This window comes from Squalius cephalus (assembly GCF_949319135.1).
Source record: "Squalius cephalus genome assembly, chromosome: 14".
NCBI classification, from domain to species: Eukaryota; Metazoa; Chordata; class Actinopteri; order Cypriniformes; family Leuciscidae; genus Squalius; species Squalius cephalus.
This window is the reverse complement of record NC_137135.1, coordinates 22457540-22472720: the sequence shown is the minus strand read 5'-3', so window position 1 is coordinate 22472720 and position 15181 is coordinate 22457540. Positions and strand designations below refer to the sequence as shown.

At 35.8% G+C, this 15181-nt stretch overlaps 1 protein-coding gene across 6 annotated transcripts in view; it reads right to left on the bottom strand.

The window, feature by feature from the left end:
• The window catches only part of LOC307171158 (teneurin-3), a 137083-nt gene that overhangs the window by 112427 nt on the left and 9475 nt on the right, over positions 1 to 15181 (bottom strand). For 5 of the 6 annotated variants that reach the window (XM_079892616.1, XM_079892618.1, XM_079892619.1 and 2 more), the window contains exons 2-3: positions 11265 to 11671; positions 8795 to 9055 (exon numbers count right to left, since the gene is read on the bottom strand). In XM_079892616.1, coding sequence (XP_079748742.1) covers positions 8795 to 9055; positions 11265 to 11544 — 541 coding nt within the window. In that variant the 5' untranslated portion in view covers positions 11545 to 11671. The remainder of the gene's footprint in view (positions 1 to 8794; positions 9056 to 11264; positions 11672 to 15181) is intronic. The other variant, XM_079892617.1, reaches the window with a different exon arrangement.

Below are 15181 nucleotides of genomic sequence, written 5' to 3'. Positions count from 1 at the left end.
TCAAGCGGGACAAGAAATAACTTTAAAACATCTTATAAAGATCTATAAACTACTTTGGGTGCACTTTTTCTTGATCTACCATTAATATTTAAATTTTTACCATATTAACCATTTAAATTTCTTACCAAAGCCATACTTATTCTTTATTCACTAATGTTTTAATAAAATAACAAATTTAAATGTCTCAACAACATACTGTAATTTCCATGTTTGATAGTATGACATGCTGAGGTGTCTAACTATTGGAAATATTGGTGAAAGCATTGGTCTTAGTTCAGCACTGTTAGGACTAATGGTTCTTGTAATGATGCCCCTAAGTTCTACTTCATAATAAGCAATCTGTGCTAATGTGGGGAAAAGGTGCTGCTTCATCATAAAATAACGTACAGTACAGCATAAGTTAAGATTATTTTAAAAGTATGATTAGCAACGGAAATGGAATATATGGAAACTCTGCCCTTATACTGTACCTTACAATGATCTGAATGTTTTTGCAGTATCTGACTCATATGCTAACTGTGAGAAAGGAAAGTTCATTTGAAAGTTTTGGATGAAAAAAAAACTTCAGCTTTTATACTGTAGAGTAAATTGTCCATTGTCCTCAGAGATGTTTGAGCAAACACCACACTTGAAATGCACAATTAATGCTGTTGAAGACAGTTGCAAATGCTAAAGTATACAGCATGTTATAATTTGGTTAAAAAAATTCTGTTATCTTTCTGTATGCTTACTGATGTCACTTTTGGCTGTGTAGTGAATCCAACAAAGACGAGATGCATGACACAGAATGAATAAAATCTACACTATCAACATTAATGCAAGACAATGAACAGAGGAAACTGAGGGCTTAAGTACACAAGGAAAGATAATCAATGGAACAAAGAACAGGTGTGAACTAATCAGGAACCATGACAACTAATATTTAGGGGTGTGACGAGATCTCGTGCCACGAGATTAAAATGTGACGAGATTTCTTGTCGGGGTGAAAAGCCGTCTCGCGATATTGCATGACAGAGCTTGAGGGTGAAATTAATATGCCACCGCTACATTTACATTACATTACGGTGCCCAACGCGTCAATGCCGCTTTGCTTTCTTTATAGAAATAAAAAACATTTAATTCAGTTGGATAACTGAAGGCACGAGATCTCGTCACACCCCTAAATATTAGTTGTCATGATTCCTGATTCCTAGTTCACACCTGTTCTTTGTTCCGTTGATTACCTTTCCTTGTGTACTTAAGCCCTCAGTTTCCTCCGTTCATTGTCTTGCATTAATGTTGATAGTGTAGGCTTTATTCACGTTTTATTAAAGTGTATCTTTATTCATTCTGTGTCATGCATGTGCGCAAATTAGGCTACATACAATAGCCTGTCTCCCAATATCAAACAGCACTTTGAATATTGAGAGAGTACTTTGATTATGGTTGCACTTATTGTTTGCACTTAATAAGACTAAGAAAAACTTTTATTTATTTTTGTTATTTAAACTTTTTAATTCTATGTTCAATTTGTGGAAAGGAGTTCAATTAGGAGGTCACACACAGCCTCAATCAGAAGTTCTGGAAGCTCATATAATTCATGTACAGTAAGGTCTGAAGAGACTCATGTGAAATCATACAGGAGAAAAGCCAGTCAGTTGAGTTTGTGGCAAAACCTTTTACAGTTTCATACTCAGAAAGTAGAACTGAAATGACATCCATTACAAGATGATTAGTTAAAACATTTCGAAATGCACCTGCACTGCATTTTTCCAGTCATGAATTTGTCATTATGGATTTTTTAAAGATTCTGTGCAAAAATCTCATCTTGTTCTCGTTCTCGTGAACCCAATCTCGTGTCTCGTCTCGTGAGCCAAGCGTCTCGTCACACCCCATCTAATAATGAATGAGAACTCAACCAAAACTATGGAAAGAAAAACAGAACAGATTTTTGTACTTGAATTCACATATCAAATGCAAGAACTATTTTAACATGAAACTGATTTGTTATTTGTGCTTGGAAATGTCTACAATGCTAATTTAATCTTTCTTTTTTTTAATTCTGCAAATGGGACACAAGAAAGTGAACTGTTGCTTGTGTTTTATAATATATGCAATGTTTTTTTCTTTTCTTTCTACTAACCCAGTTCCTTTTATCAATATTACAAAATGGCAAAAAGACACAAAATCTTTCATTTTCATGACAATATTTGAAGATTTTTTCCCTTCATTATAAAACACAGCCAACTAGGCTCACAGTTGGACAATTAGAAATACCAAAAAAGGTCCAAGTCCATTTCTGAAACTGATTCCAGAACAATATTGTATTTATAATTGAGATAAACACTTTCCAAAAATCCTAAAGCCCGGATAAAGACACCCTCCATCTGTGCTGTGGGATACAGAAAAGGCATTTTGAAGAATTGCAGAAGCGCTGCATCTTTTTTTAGGCCATCAAAACCTAATCCTGCTATAAGCCGATCAATTGCATTATACATAGCTATAGACTATAACCTTTAAGGCAAAGTCCTCGTGCTGAACTGTAATAGAAAAAGCAGAACAGACAAAGAGACAATTTGACAAATGGTAATTATCTCTATCAGTCTTGTGCTGCTTATGAAGCTAAAGCTGCATTGGCACTCTGTGTGACCCGTTTCGCCTGTCTCACTCTAAACTTAGACCATCAGACCAAACTCTCCTGCCACCCAGAGTAATGAGAATGCATCAAACACAGCCCTCATCAGCTTTTCCGTTTGAAGTTTGCCCACAGAAAAAAAGGAAAACCCTGAGAAAACAACACTTGAATGGCTTGCTGTCCATGTCGAGATTGTACCAGATTCATTTACATTGCAAGAGAGACTCATTCAATCTAAGCTGCCGCATGATAGTTGTACACTCCTGGACATTTTGGGCATTGTTGTGGAAAAGTGAAAATGCATATGGAAAACAAGCTGGCCTTGGTGTCTACAATGATCAATGGAGCAAACACCTTGATGTCGTAAAGAAAGGTGGGGAAATGTTCGCAGACGTGACAGATGGTTGGTTAAGCATCCTGCCGACGGGTGAGGGACGGCCTACATGAACGCACATACCTAGAACTGCCTCTGTCTGCCCCTCTGGGAGTGCGAAGAAGTTTTTCCTACTAGTCTGTTATGATATGCATTTCCATAAAGGCATTTCTCATCAGTCCCAATCATTATAGTTGATATAGATAATGTGGATTCTCCATCATTGCACTAAATGGAAATGTGGAGCAGATACTACAGTGCACAAGGGAAAATGCGGTCTCAGTTCTTAAACATATTTTTAAGATCAGAGATTCCTCTCTGATCTTATAATGATGTTTAAGAACTGAGACTGTGTCATTCATTGGCCTTGGGGTGAGAATATATACACACATAGAGCCTATATACACTCCTCTCATGTGAAAACACACTGCAAACACCCACATGCACAGGGGCAAAAGAAAGAAAGACAGAGAGAAATCTTCACAGGCACTGAAGATCCTGATAGGGGTCATTTATCCTCTGATAATAGCGATCAGGCCAGACAAAAGCAGGGGGCAGCTGGGTTTCCAGGCTATTTCCTGGCCAAACGAAAAGCTTCTCTAACTTTTGTTCACAGTGATGACTTTTGTCACAATGTCTTTCTTGCCCAGACTGTATAGGCTTCTAACATCCCTTACAAGAATACAAATTAGCTAAGGGTTCTTTAAGGGGAAAAAGTTTGTCTAACTTTTTTTAAAACAAAATCTGGTTTGCTAATGTTTTGACAGCAATTTTTCTCTTCTTCTTTTTTTTTTGTTATTTTTTTTGTATGTGTGAGGTCTTGCTTGAAGGTTCACTTAATAAGTAAGTCTCGAACATTAATATATTCCCTTTACAGCTCCCTTAAATATGCACAAATGTTCATTTAGTAATGAATATAATCTTTCAGCTTGGTGATTGATAATATAGTGTTTTATTCAGAACAAGAAGTTCTTACTTTTTAACTTTTATGTTACCTGAATGAAAATTTCATTTTTCCACCTTCATAAAAGTTTGAATGAAGTTCAAGATCCAAATTAATATCAGAGGGCAACAGAATTTCACATAAACATCCAGTTAAAGCTTGTGGAAAAGAAAGAACTGCAGCAGCAGTATGCATTCACAGCAGAAGCAGCACCACTGAATTTTTGCTTTATTGCCTATCTTGAAAAGAGTCTTGTTTGGATGTTCCTCACGCTAAATCTCAGACTATGCAATATATCTTCAAGTGCTTCATTAAAAATGGATCATCTTAAATGATACCAGCAATAAATATGGTTTATAGCTAAAACAGACTCTGATATATGACTCTCCACAGGGGTTGTATTTATGTCTTTAAAAAAAAGAGAGATTTCCTATGTATGTGGTGTAGATTTCCAACTTAAAGTGAAAGTTCCCCCAAAAATGAAATTCTCATAATTTACACACCGTTGTTCCAAACCTCTATGACTTACTTTATTCTCAGGAATATGGTTTGGACCTCAAACATCTGATATATGACTTTCACTGTATTTAAAAAAAAAAAAAAAACATTTTCAAACAATTTTCATTTTTGTGTGCACAGTCCCTTTAAAAGCATCATATAGGGATGGATTTAATCACTGTAAAGAGAAAGTGCCCATAAGAGAGTCACTTCATTCGTCTTGATCAATTGCTATCCGCTTGGGTGTGTGTGCACATTTCACTTACTATTTGGCCAAATAAATATGTGCAAAATAGTTATAAATCAAAACTACTATTCCACTGCTATATCCAATGCTAATGCATGAGCAGCAAAATTCTGTCTTTCTCTTTGCTCCATTAGTTTTTGAGTTTTGAGATTGCTCAATCCATGTGTCCATCCACGATTGCTCATTCATGCATGTATTATGGGGCTCCCAAATCTCCATATATGACAGTGAATTTTACATAATAACATGAACAACCAAAAACGTATTTAGCTTTCATGATAAGATCTGTACAGAAATAAATATTTTAATTACATATTATATGCTGACTATTAATAATTACTTATACCGCTAGTAAAAGACAATCAAACTGTCTCTAACTGTGACAAAAGCTGACAGAATGCCCAAATAATCAGAGCAGATAAAAAAAAAATACTTGCTCTATGATGTATATTGAAGACAGATCAAAATTTGTTAAACAATCATCTGCATGTAACCATTTAATTGCTTTATTGCAAACAAAGGCAAAACTACATGATACACAATGCAGAGGAATATCAGTAATGGAGCGATGGAGATGGAAACATAACAGGTGTACTATAAGGATGATATTTTAAGTGGTGCTTTTCACCCTGGAGCTGAGCGGCTCTGAAAGCATTACCCACAGCATTTTTACTGCTGCTGCTTTCTTTTCAAAGGTGCAATGCAATGCAACAAATCTAGACCATTGCAAGTCAGCTTTGATGATTATGAGAGCGATTGGTTTTACAGCATCAAACGTGCAAAAAAGAATGGAAAAAAAAAAACACAGTATAGCCAATTCATCCACACTGATTGTGGAATTGGTCAGAGAGAAAGATAAAATTATTTATTTCCAGTTGTTCATCTGTGTGGATGAATTTCCTAATTTTCTCATATTTTATAATGCATAATTTGCATTAGGAACACATTAGGAACAAAGAAATTGCTTTAATAGGTAAAAATACACACTTAAATTCAGGCCTTGCCACAGAGAGGCTTACAGTAAGACCCTGGACTACAGGCAAATAAATCTGTTTGCGTCAAATCTATAAGGAATTATTTTTATCATGACATTTATTAAAATATTTGTAAAATTATGTACCACTAAGTGTTGATCTTTGCTAAGACGGCAGACTGTGAAAACCCTAGAACTATATCACACACTGACTGTTCAAAATGTAGACTAATCATTGATAAAAAATGCTCTTTTTACATTTAAACACCCTACTGACTAATAAATAATCATAGTCGCTCTCCAGAGTTGTCTATAACTTTATGTAATAATGACTAGTCCCTCTGGAGGAGGCTGGACACAAAGAACAAAGTGCTATAATACAGCTTTAACATGTTTTGCGTAGCAGACTGGAGAGAATTTGGGAAAGATGTGGAAAGATACAGAAGCTGAAATACTGTGCAGAGAAACTTGACCTCATTCTCTTAATGGGATGCTGTGAAGCAGACAGCCTGCTCTCAGCTACATCATTATATTTTGACTCAAACGGACCAAGTCCCAGACCCAACCTAGCAAAGAAGAAAAATAGCTTTGAATATGCTGGTCAAATACTACTGCTCACCTCCATGTCTGAATCAGACAAACCCCCAGAGTATTTTTTAAAAACACAAGGCTATTTTGCAGATACATACAGTAGGGGACTAGTAGGGTACAAATTACACGTTCAGTGGCCTCCAAAAGTTTGAGAATGAGAAAATGTTTTACGTCAAATAAAAACTAGTGAAAGTGTTTTACATTTTTCTAATAAAATATAATTACATTTCATTACAAATTATTCATATAATAACATACAGTATAATCTGATGGTCATGTTATTCAGCATGATTTGAGAATGAGACAAAGAAAAAAGAAAATGAACTTATTCTTCAGCAGAAGAAATTTAGACCTTTTGCACAAAATAATTCACATGATCAGTGACACAAATTTGACCTAGAAATACAGAATCAGAAATATTTCTTATTCATTTGTTGTAAATAATGTTTCTTTGTTTATAATATTATTCAAAGTCTAATGTTTTATTTCCACTAGATTTTATATCCTAGATTTTCAAAATGTCCTCATCCCACTTTATAAATCTAAATATAAAATGTTAGTGAACTTAAATAGCGGTATATCACTTGGGCTATTCTTTAGTCACAAATGTGTACATATAATAAACTATACTAAGACAAGAGCTTCTCAGAATTGAATTCTTATTATATTAAACATTATATCACACCAAACGAGGAAGTAGCAGCAATAAATAGTGTCTAAAGTGACATGAAAATTGAGCGTGTGCATTTCAGATGCGGTTTCCTTTGATCAATGCAGTGAATGCTAAACAAGAGACACTACAGATCATCCATTAGAAATGTTTAGCCTGCAGTGAGTAGGAGTAGATTACATTCCCTTATTTTTTCCTTTCCTCTTTTAAGAACAAATATCCATTCTGTCAGAAATAACCACCGCATGGCAGAATAAACAAATATTTTAAAACCTTTACTTTCCTTTTTCCCTACTAATCTTGCACATGTTTGCAACACAGTAGTGAATATATGAATGTAAATTTAAATAAAGCTCAGAACAGAATATTTTTCTCTTTTGAAAGCAAAACCAAGTAAATAAATCACAATAGTAAATAAATCTAGTCCAAAACAGTCCACCATGCCCACCACAAGAAAAAAAAAATGTATGCGTCCTCAGAAAAAAAAATAATAAATTAAAATACAGATGTATGTGCTTTGATATGTATTGTATATATTGCATATATAGACAGTTTGCTTTTTCAAAGACACTCGCTAATCCACAAGGCATTAGGGTTTTCAACGCACACCAATTTGCACTTCAAACCAGTGGGCCCCTCTTTATCCACCGTAGCATTTGTTCGCAGGCCCAGGAACGCCCTGTGGATCCACACACGCTAGTGATCTGCGGATCGGGCGGGTCAAGTAATAAAAATAACATTCTGATTAATTTCGAGTGGGTGGCGGGTGGATATGATAAATCATTATTAACGAAAATATTAACTACATTCTCTAAAATATGAGCATGTCTAAAATATTTTTTTTTTTCGCCAGGCAGACAGGCACTAATTTGCACTCTCTTTAAGATATACACTGCACGGGGTCTGCTGTTTTAAACAGAAATGGAGCATGTCCGAGAGTGAAGTAAAAAAGAAGAATTAAAAACAAAACAAAAGGAAGGAAAGAAAGAAAAGTACTGTGTGGGAGCGTTTTAGTGAAATGGTTAACAAGGATGAATGAAGTGTGTAATATGTAACGGCTGTGATGCGTGTGTGTGCGCGTGTGTGTGTGTGTGTGTGTGTGTGTGTGTGTGTGTTCGCCTGTTCGGGAAGTCGCAGTGACAGAAACAGTGACATTCCAGTTTAAGTTTCAAGGAAAAGAAAATTAAATTCTGTCAAACAAATTTTGTTTTAAAGAAATGTTCATTTAAAAGCAACGCTCATTCATCAGTGTATAATGTTACCATTAGAGATGCGCGCATCAGCCATCGCCAAGTCCGCTGTTGTTGAAGGTGATGATCATCCATTTATCATCACGCCTAACGACACATAAGAATAATTGTAATTTGACCATCGGGTGCGGGTCGGGTGCGGATACTTGAATCAGAGAAAACACACCGGGTGGGTGGCGGGTGGACGATTTGTTTTTGGCTGCGGATTCGGGTGACGTTGGAGCTCATCCGCGCATCTCTAACACGCGCATATTAGTGACTTTAACTTAGCCATCTATGATTCGGCACAGGCCCAGAGGAAGTGTCAAGCAGTTCTCTGCACCGTTTGCTCATATGCTTCAGGAAATTGTGTTATTCTCTCTGAAATGCCTACAACTCCCACTGTGCCCCTTAGGCTGCAAACATAACCAGTAAATCCATTAATATTGTCATCTCAACCAATCATTGGCTACCGATTGTTAGCTCTAACCAATTACATCCTTGCTCTTGAATGCCTCAAGGTGACTTTGCCTTGACTTCCTCAGGGGTATTTTCCCATTTTTGCAGTTTTATGTCACCAACATTTACTATCGGGGAATTTTGCCCAATGTAAGGATGTAAAGTTACATTTGAGAATGAAACACAGGTGGACTTACCATTCTCCTGATCCGATTTGTTGTCCTGTTCTGTGTCTGTGAGCGTTAAAGCAGAGTTGGACCGGCTAGACATCCGCGAGTCCCGTCTGTGTGGCTTAACCCACAGCATGGCGCATTCGGGAGAAATGCCCCCAGCTTTCTGAATATGGTCTGCTCCGCTGAGCTGAGTATGATGACTGAGTCCGGTCTCAGCGCAGAAGCTCAGACCACGACGAGGAGCAGGGCCACATATCCCAAGCTGCCTCAGTGACAGACTCTGGCCTGCAAGATTCAAAATGCATACTTAATTCAGAGAAAATATACTGTAAACTTGACACTTGACACTTGACACATATTCAAACACTATTCATTTAATTTTGCATTCAAACTCTTGCAGTATATACACTTTTATATTAAAATATTTGGGAATATAAAATATTTATATTGTAAAACCAGGGAGATATAATTTATTTTTATTTTGTGAAAGATTTATGTTTTTGTTTTTTGTTTTTTTCGTTAGTAAAAATAAGATTAACGATTAAACAAGAAAACAGAAATGAGCAGAAATGTAAAAAAGAGAAAACTATTAAAATAACCTATTTATGTTACAAATGCCTCTTGATATTTTTTATTATTACCTTTTACAGTAAAATGAATTAGATAAATGGTGAATACTCGATTCAAAGTGGCTTTTGTTCAAAAGAATAACTTCACATAAATAGTATTCAAAACATTTTTACTCAGGATACAAAATGCAAAACCAAGCAAAGCTAAAAAACAATCACATTCAGACAGTTTTGGCTGAGACAGAGAGTGTATTTTCAGCTTCAATTTAAACAGGCACTGCGTTAAAAATATACATTCAAACATTTATGTTAATTAAAAAATATAAAAGAACAAAATTATACCAACTTGAATAAAATACAATAAATGGCAAAAAGAGCCATATAAAAAAGTATTGTCTGATCATTTTCATATTAAAGGAGAACATTAGTATTTAAAAAAAATTAAAAATAATTCATTTTCACACAATTATTTTATATTTGATTCTTAACAGTTTGCATTATTTGTCATAGGCTTATTTAACTTACTTACTGATTGACTTTATTTATTTATTTATTTATTTTAAATCAGGTGAATTTCTGTTCAGCTGAATCTGAATGTGGTTTAGCTCTACCTCTTCCAACACAGGAAAATATGGAGTTTTTCCCAACACAGTAACACAGTAGTAAATCCCAACACAGGATTTACTACACAGTACAAAATAGAAACGGTTCCACTTCAGACAATGAAATTCACCTTGAGACTCTTTCAGATTTCTTTCAGCTCTGCTTTTAAAACTATATTCTTGTACCTGCTAGCATATGCTGAGTGCTTTATGACTAAAAGCCTACAGGGTTGGTGACACATCAAAATGATTACACAGGAATTTAAATTACGAGTACACTCATAGATACGAAACAAAATAACTCAACACAAGTGCTGACATTAATTACCACATGAGGGCATTATCTGAAATACACATTTTGAAATACTGCAAACTGTGGTAACCAAAGTGCCACGATTTAGCCAGGCTGATATTCTAAATTAAAATGACGGTACATTTGTATCATGAATATGGGCAAGATTTCTCTCCCTCGGCATTTGTGCCGATCAGGCACAAACACGGCTGCTAATTAAGGACGTCTCCCTAAGTGTAACAGCCTAAGGTTACGGAGCACACTATAAAAGCATAACTTACCAACTAAGTGTATTTCTAATGAAATTAAATTTGAATGAGCAGTATTCTACCCTTCCACTTAAAAAGTGTCTCATCATGTGATACACCATTCAATATTTATAAAATAGTTTGTGAATAATCAGCAAATTAGTGTCTGCTAGGCTCTATTAAAAAAAAATGAAGTTAACCCATATGCCCAACCTGAATACAGTGGGCTAACAGGAGTGTTTTAAAAGTACTTTAATTTAGACTGCTTCAATGACATATTGAAATAATATATGAAACTTAGTAAACTGAACAAATTAATTTCATTGAGGGCTTACATTACTTTGTAAATGTATTGTTTATTGTAAAAAAAAAAATTGCTTTTTTTTAGGCTTGGAATTTTATTGCGTATCCAATCAGAAATATAAGCTAAACTACATTCAAAATTATTAAATGTTTTCCAAGGACATGGGACTTATTTTCTGGATAAGACTGAATTAAATCTGAAGATTTAGCTCTTGTCTGGGTTAGAGTTCAAGGTGAAGTTCGGTCACATTACTGATGGTGATGTACCACAGTATGCCACTGTTATCTTAGGTCTTAGATTTATTCAGTTTTATGCTGCATACTGTATTTCTTATTTATTTATTTATTTATTTATTATATGTTTTGTCTTTAGCATTTCAGACGTCCGTTTTTCTTTTCGGTTTTGAAAAACATCACATTTGCAAGCCTGAAGGTCTCCAGAGTCTCCTGTCCATATGGCGAATATTAAAGAGCACTTACCTGGAGCTCTGCATTCCTCGGTGTCCCTTGGAACCATGTCTGGCATACGATGCCCATAAAGCCCCTGGGTGGATGGGTGTTGATCAAAGGCCTTCAGCGTCTCACTGGAGCTATAGGATTTCTGGGTAAGGACGGAGGATGAGCCGGTGTGACGGCGGTTCCCGGGACCCTCCCTGTAGCCCTCCCCCTCCTCTCTGTTTCCTTCCCTCTCCCAGTCTCTCCCTCGTTCTCTCCTGCTCCGAGAGAGAGAGCAGTAAGGCCGACGCTCCTTCACCTCCATGTTACATTCATGCTGTGTTCCTCCTTTTCTACGCTTCTCTCTTGCTTCTGTCTGTTCTAGTTTGCTCTTTTCCAGTTGTCAGTCTGTCTGTGCACCTCTTTCTCCACTTTTAGTTCCACTCCCCCTGCTTAGAGACAAAAAAACACTGCTTAGTGAGAGAAAGAAACACATAAAGAGGGGAATAAAAGAAAGAAACAAAGCTTTAAAGAAATGTCACTCCTGCTTAGTACATCATGTTCCTTGTACAGCCTTAGAAAAACAATTAGTCACTAAGACAAAGTAAGAGGGGGCGCAGCAACTACTTTTTTTTTTCTGATAACATATCATTAATCTCTCAAGGTCCGTAATCCTTGTTTCTTTAACAAAGGTTCCTCTTCTTACAATTACAGACAAAAAGAATAATTACTTTTTAGATTTAAAAAAAAAATGTTTAAAGGTGTGAATTTACATTCTCAATATTTTAAGCAATTATATTATATACAAAAAAGACATTTAAATACTTAAAGGGATAGTTAGGTTTGGAACAGCTTCAGGGTGAGTAAATGATTACAGAATTTTCATTTTTGGGTGAATTATTCCTTTAACTTAAAAAAAAATCGTCTTTAGTGCTCCACAGAAAAAAGTTTGGAATGTTATGAGGGTGAGTAAATGAGGAATTTTCATGGCTCATAATTCAACCATATTGAAACAGAATTCAACCCAGTCCTCCAAAGAAAGAAAAAAAATGCAGCATTTTCGAGCAAATGCAAAGTCAAACGAAGTGATACTAAAAATGCTCGCTTTCATTACACTAGCTTTGTCATGAAAGATCCACACACACTTGTAAGCCTTTAGCAGGTTTTCTGGGAGGTTTGTGCCAAAACCGTTCAACAAAGCTCTGGAGAATTGCTTGAGTTTCCCTGGTGTGTAAGTTTAAGGATATTCCAGGGCTTCTTCTCGAGTGTCGTCTATCTTATCTAGTGGAACAGTCTACACACAGACACAAGTGCAGAACGCGTTTGCCAAGAGACCCCACAGTCAGTTTAAAGCACTATAAAGAGGACAAGAGAAAAAATGAGGATAATAAAACACTGTAGGAAACAGAGGTCAGCATTACTGCATACGGCCACAGTAATGGGATACGATTGGGGTAAAATAAATGGTGTGCGGGCATCAAAAAGTTCTTCTCAGAAAGAGAGAGTGAGCTATAATTTACTTGACAATATTTCAGCTAGATAAATTAAATATAGTTGTCTTCTAGTACTGGTCATTTTATTCTCTCGTTTGAGTATGATGTTGGGCAAAGGCGCAGTGGGTTGCCTGAGCACACCAGCAGAAACCCTCTATCCTTCATTACATTGGACAGCACCCACTGAGTTATCCTCGGGTAACACGGCCCCCGTATTCGGATCAATTTAGATTAGCTAGGGGCAAGGGAGGCTCAGACATACTGGTCTAGCTCTAAATGTCCTTAAAGCTGGTCAGCAAGTCTATAAGATTAAGACAAAAAGCATGATGGCTGATTAGTAAGCACATCAAATGTTTTTTTTTTAATTGTGCTCTCAAATGTCCTTTATTCATCAAGAGCTTGTTTAGAAATATTTCAATCAAGAACACCTAAAAATGTTGGTGGCATGGGTTAAGCAAATACAGGCTAGAAATCACCCACTTAGAAAAGTTTAGAAGGAATGAGAAGCAGAGATATAAATCACAGTATAGCTTTGGCGGTCATATCATGCTCAGGTGGGCACTGACCCATGGGGCCATTGAAAAGCAAAGACTCAGCAGTGAGCAGAGGGGCCAGTGGGAACTATATTATAGCAAGAGGCAACCAGGCAAGAACATGTCACTTGACTATACCTCACTTATGATGATCTAATGGCAACGACTTCACTAAATTAGATGCCCGACCATCTGGCGTAACCGAAAATGGTAAGAATGCAAGTTACTGTGGATAGTGACCCTGGACTCTATGGTTGACCAATAAATCAGAAGAAAATAATTATAATTGTTACAATTGTAAATTATCAACCAAATGACATTTCAATTTTAAGTTAAAGGGACAGTTAACTAAAAACTAAAATTTGAGAAGAAAAATCATACTGACTTTTAAAAATCAAAGGTTCCACGGTGTTTTCACAGCAAAGCCATGAATAGCCTAACTGTTCTTAAAATAACCGTTTTTTTCTTAGTGTAAAGAACATTTTAATAATCTGAAGATAATTTTTTCCCCAAAAAGGACATTTTCTTTATTGTAAATGTTCCATGGATGCTAAAAAATTTTCATGGAAGCATCAATGCCAATACAGGTTAGGTAGAATTTTCATTTTTGGTTGAACTAGGCTATCTCTTTAATATATTTTCAAAGCTCAGGACTTATGTATTAATTATTTTATTGATCCATTTGTTTGTTTTTTTAATTCCATGTCAGAAGAAAGACTATCTTCATGACAAAAACAAAATGAATAACAATTATCAAAAAACTAAAAACATTTAGTATTGATACAAGAAAAAAACATCTCTCTGAATAAAAGTTGTTTTTTTCTATTTATTAAAAACAGTGCCGTACATAAAATGTTTTTCAAGGATGCACATAAATTGCTTTTGCTGATAAATTTCACAACAATAAAAATAATAATAATAAGGCATAGGCCTAACCATCGTGTGCTCATAAAAATGCTGTGCTGTCAGATGAAAGTACACAAGAAATGCACTGGTTTGGGTGTAGAAGCTTGATACGTTGGATCTGGGGTTCACAAAGTGAGATGAAGATAGGAAGCCTGGCATACAACATCTGGATAGTACTGGACTTGTTGGCTGACATTACTATGATGATCATTATTTATGGAGTTTGGGGTCAGAGGTGGAATCCGATATCCGCAGCTAGTCCCAATGAAATGTAATTACTGAACAAAGAGACTTGCTGTAGATGTGCACTTTAAGCCACCAGACCCACACTCTCACACCATCCGCAGAATACCCAATGCGCTTCAGGTAAGATAGATGGGTCATGAAGGTTGCCACCAATTTATTTAACCATGGGTGACTGCGTTGGTTCAAAGTCAAGGTGCCTTATCTGGTGGAGCTCTCAGTTATTGTGAATCCATTAGGTGTGCACAAACATAATATACAGCTTTCCAGAACAGGATAGATCCAGACAAATCATTTAGAATAATTCAGATAGCACTCAGCGAACAACAGAAAGTTTGAAAAAACAACAACAAATGGATTTCAGAGAGATTGCAGAATGATTCCAGAGCAAATCTGACAACTTTGTGCTTAGCATTTAGTGCATGTACCATATACAGGATGTTCAGTTAAACATTAAATGTGTTTTTTAAATCAGTGTTGAAAACATCGTTGCTCAGTCTACCCTCTGACCTTAGACTAGTAATTAATTCCAATATTAATAAGAGACAGATGGAATGGATGAATGCAACGGAAATAAGTTATATGAAATAAATCCTAGAATGTTTTTTAGTCATTTAAAAACTAGGTATGATCAAGATGTTTTACTAGGTGCCATTGAAGTCGTTCATAATTTACAAATGGATATTTATTAAAATGAGAAGAACCACCATCATACCTCCATTGACTGTTAGTGAGAAAACATCTTCTAAAAGAACTAATCCCCGGTATGTTTCCTAGCCATTAATTT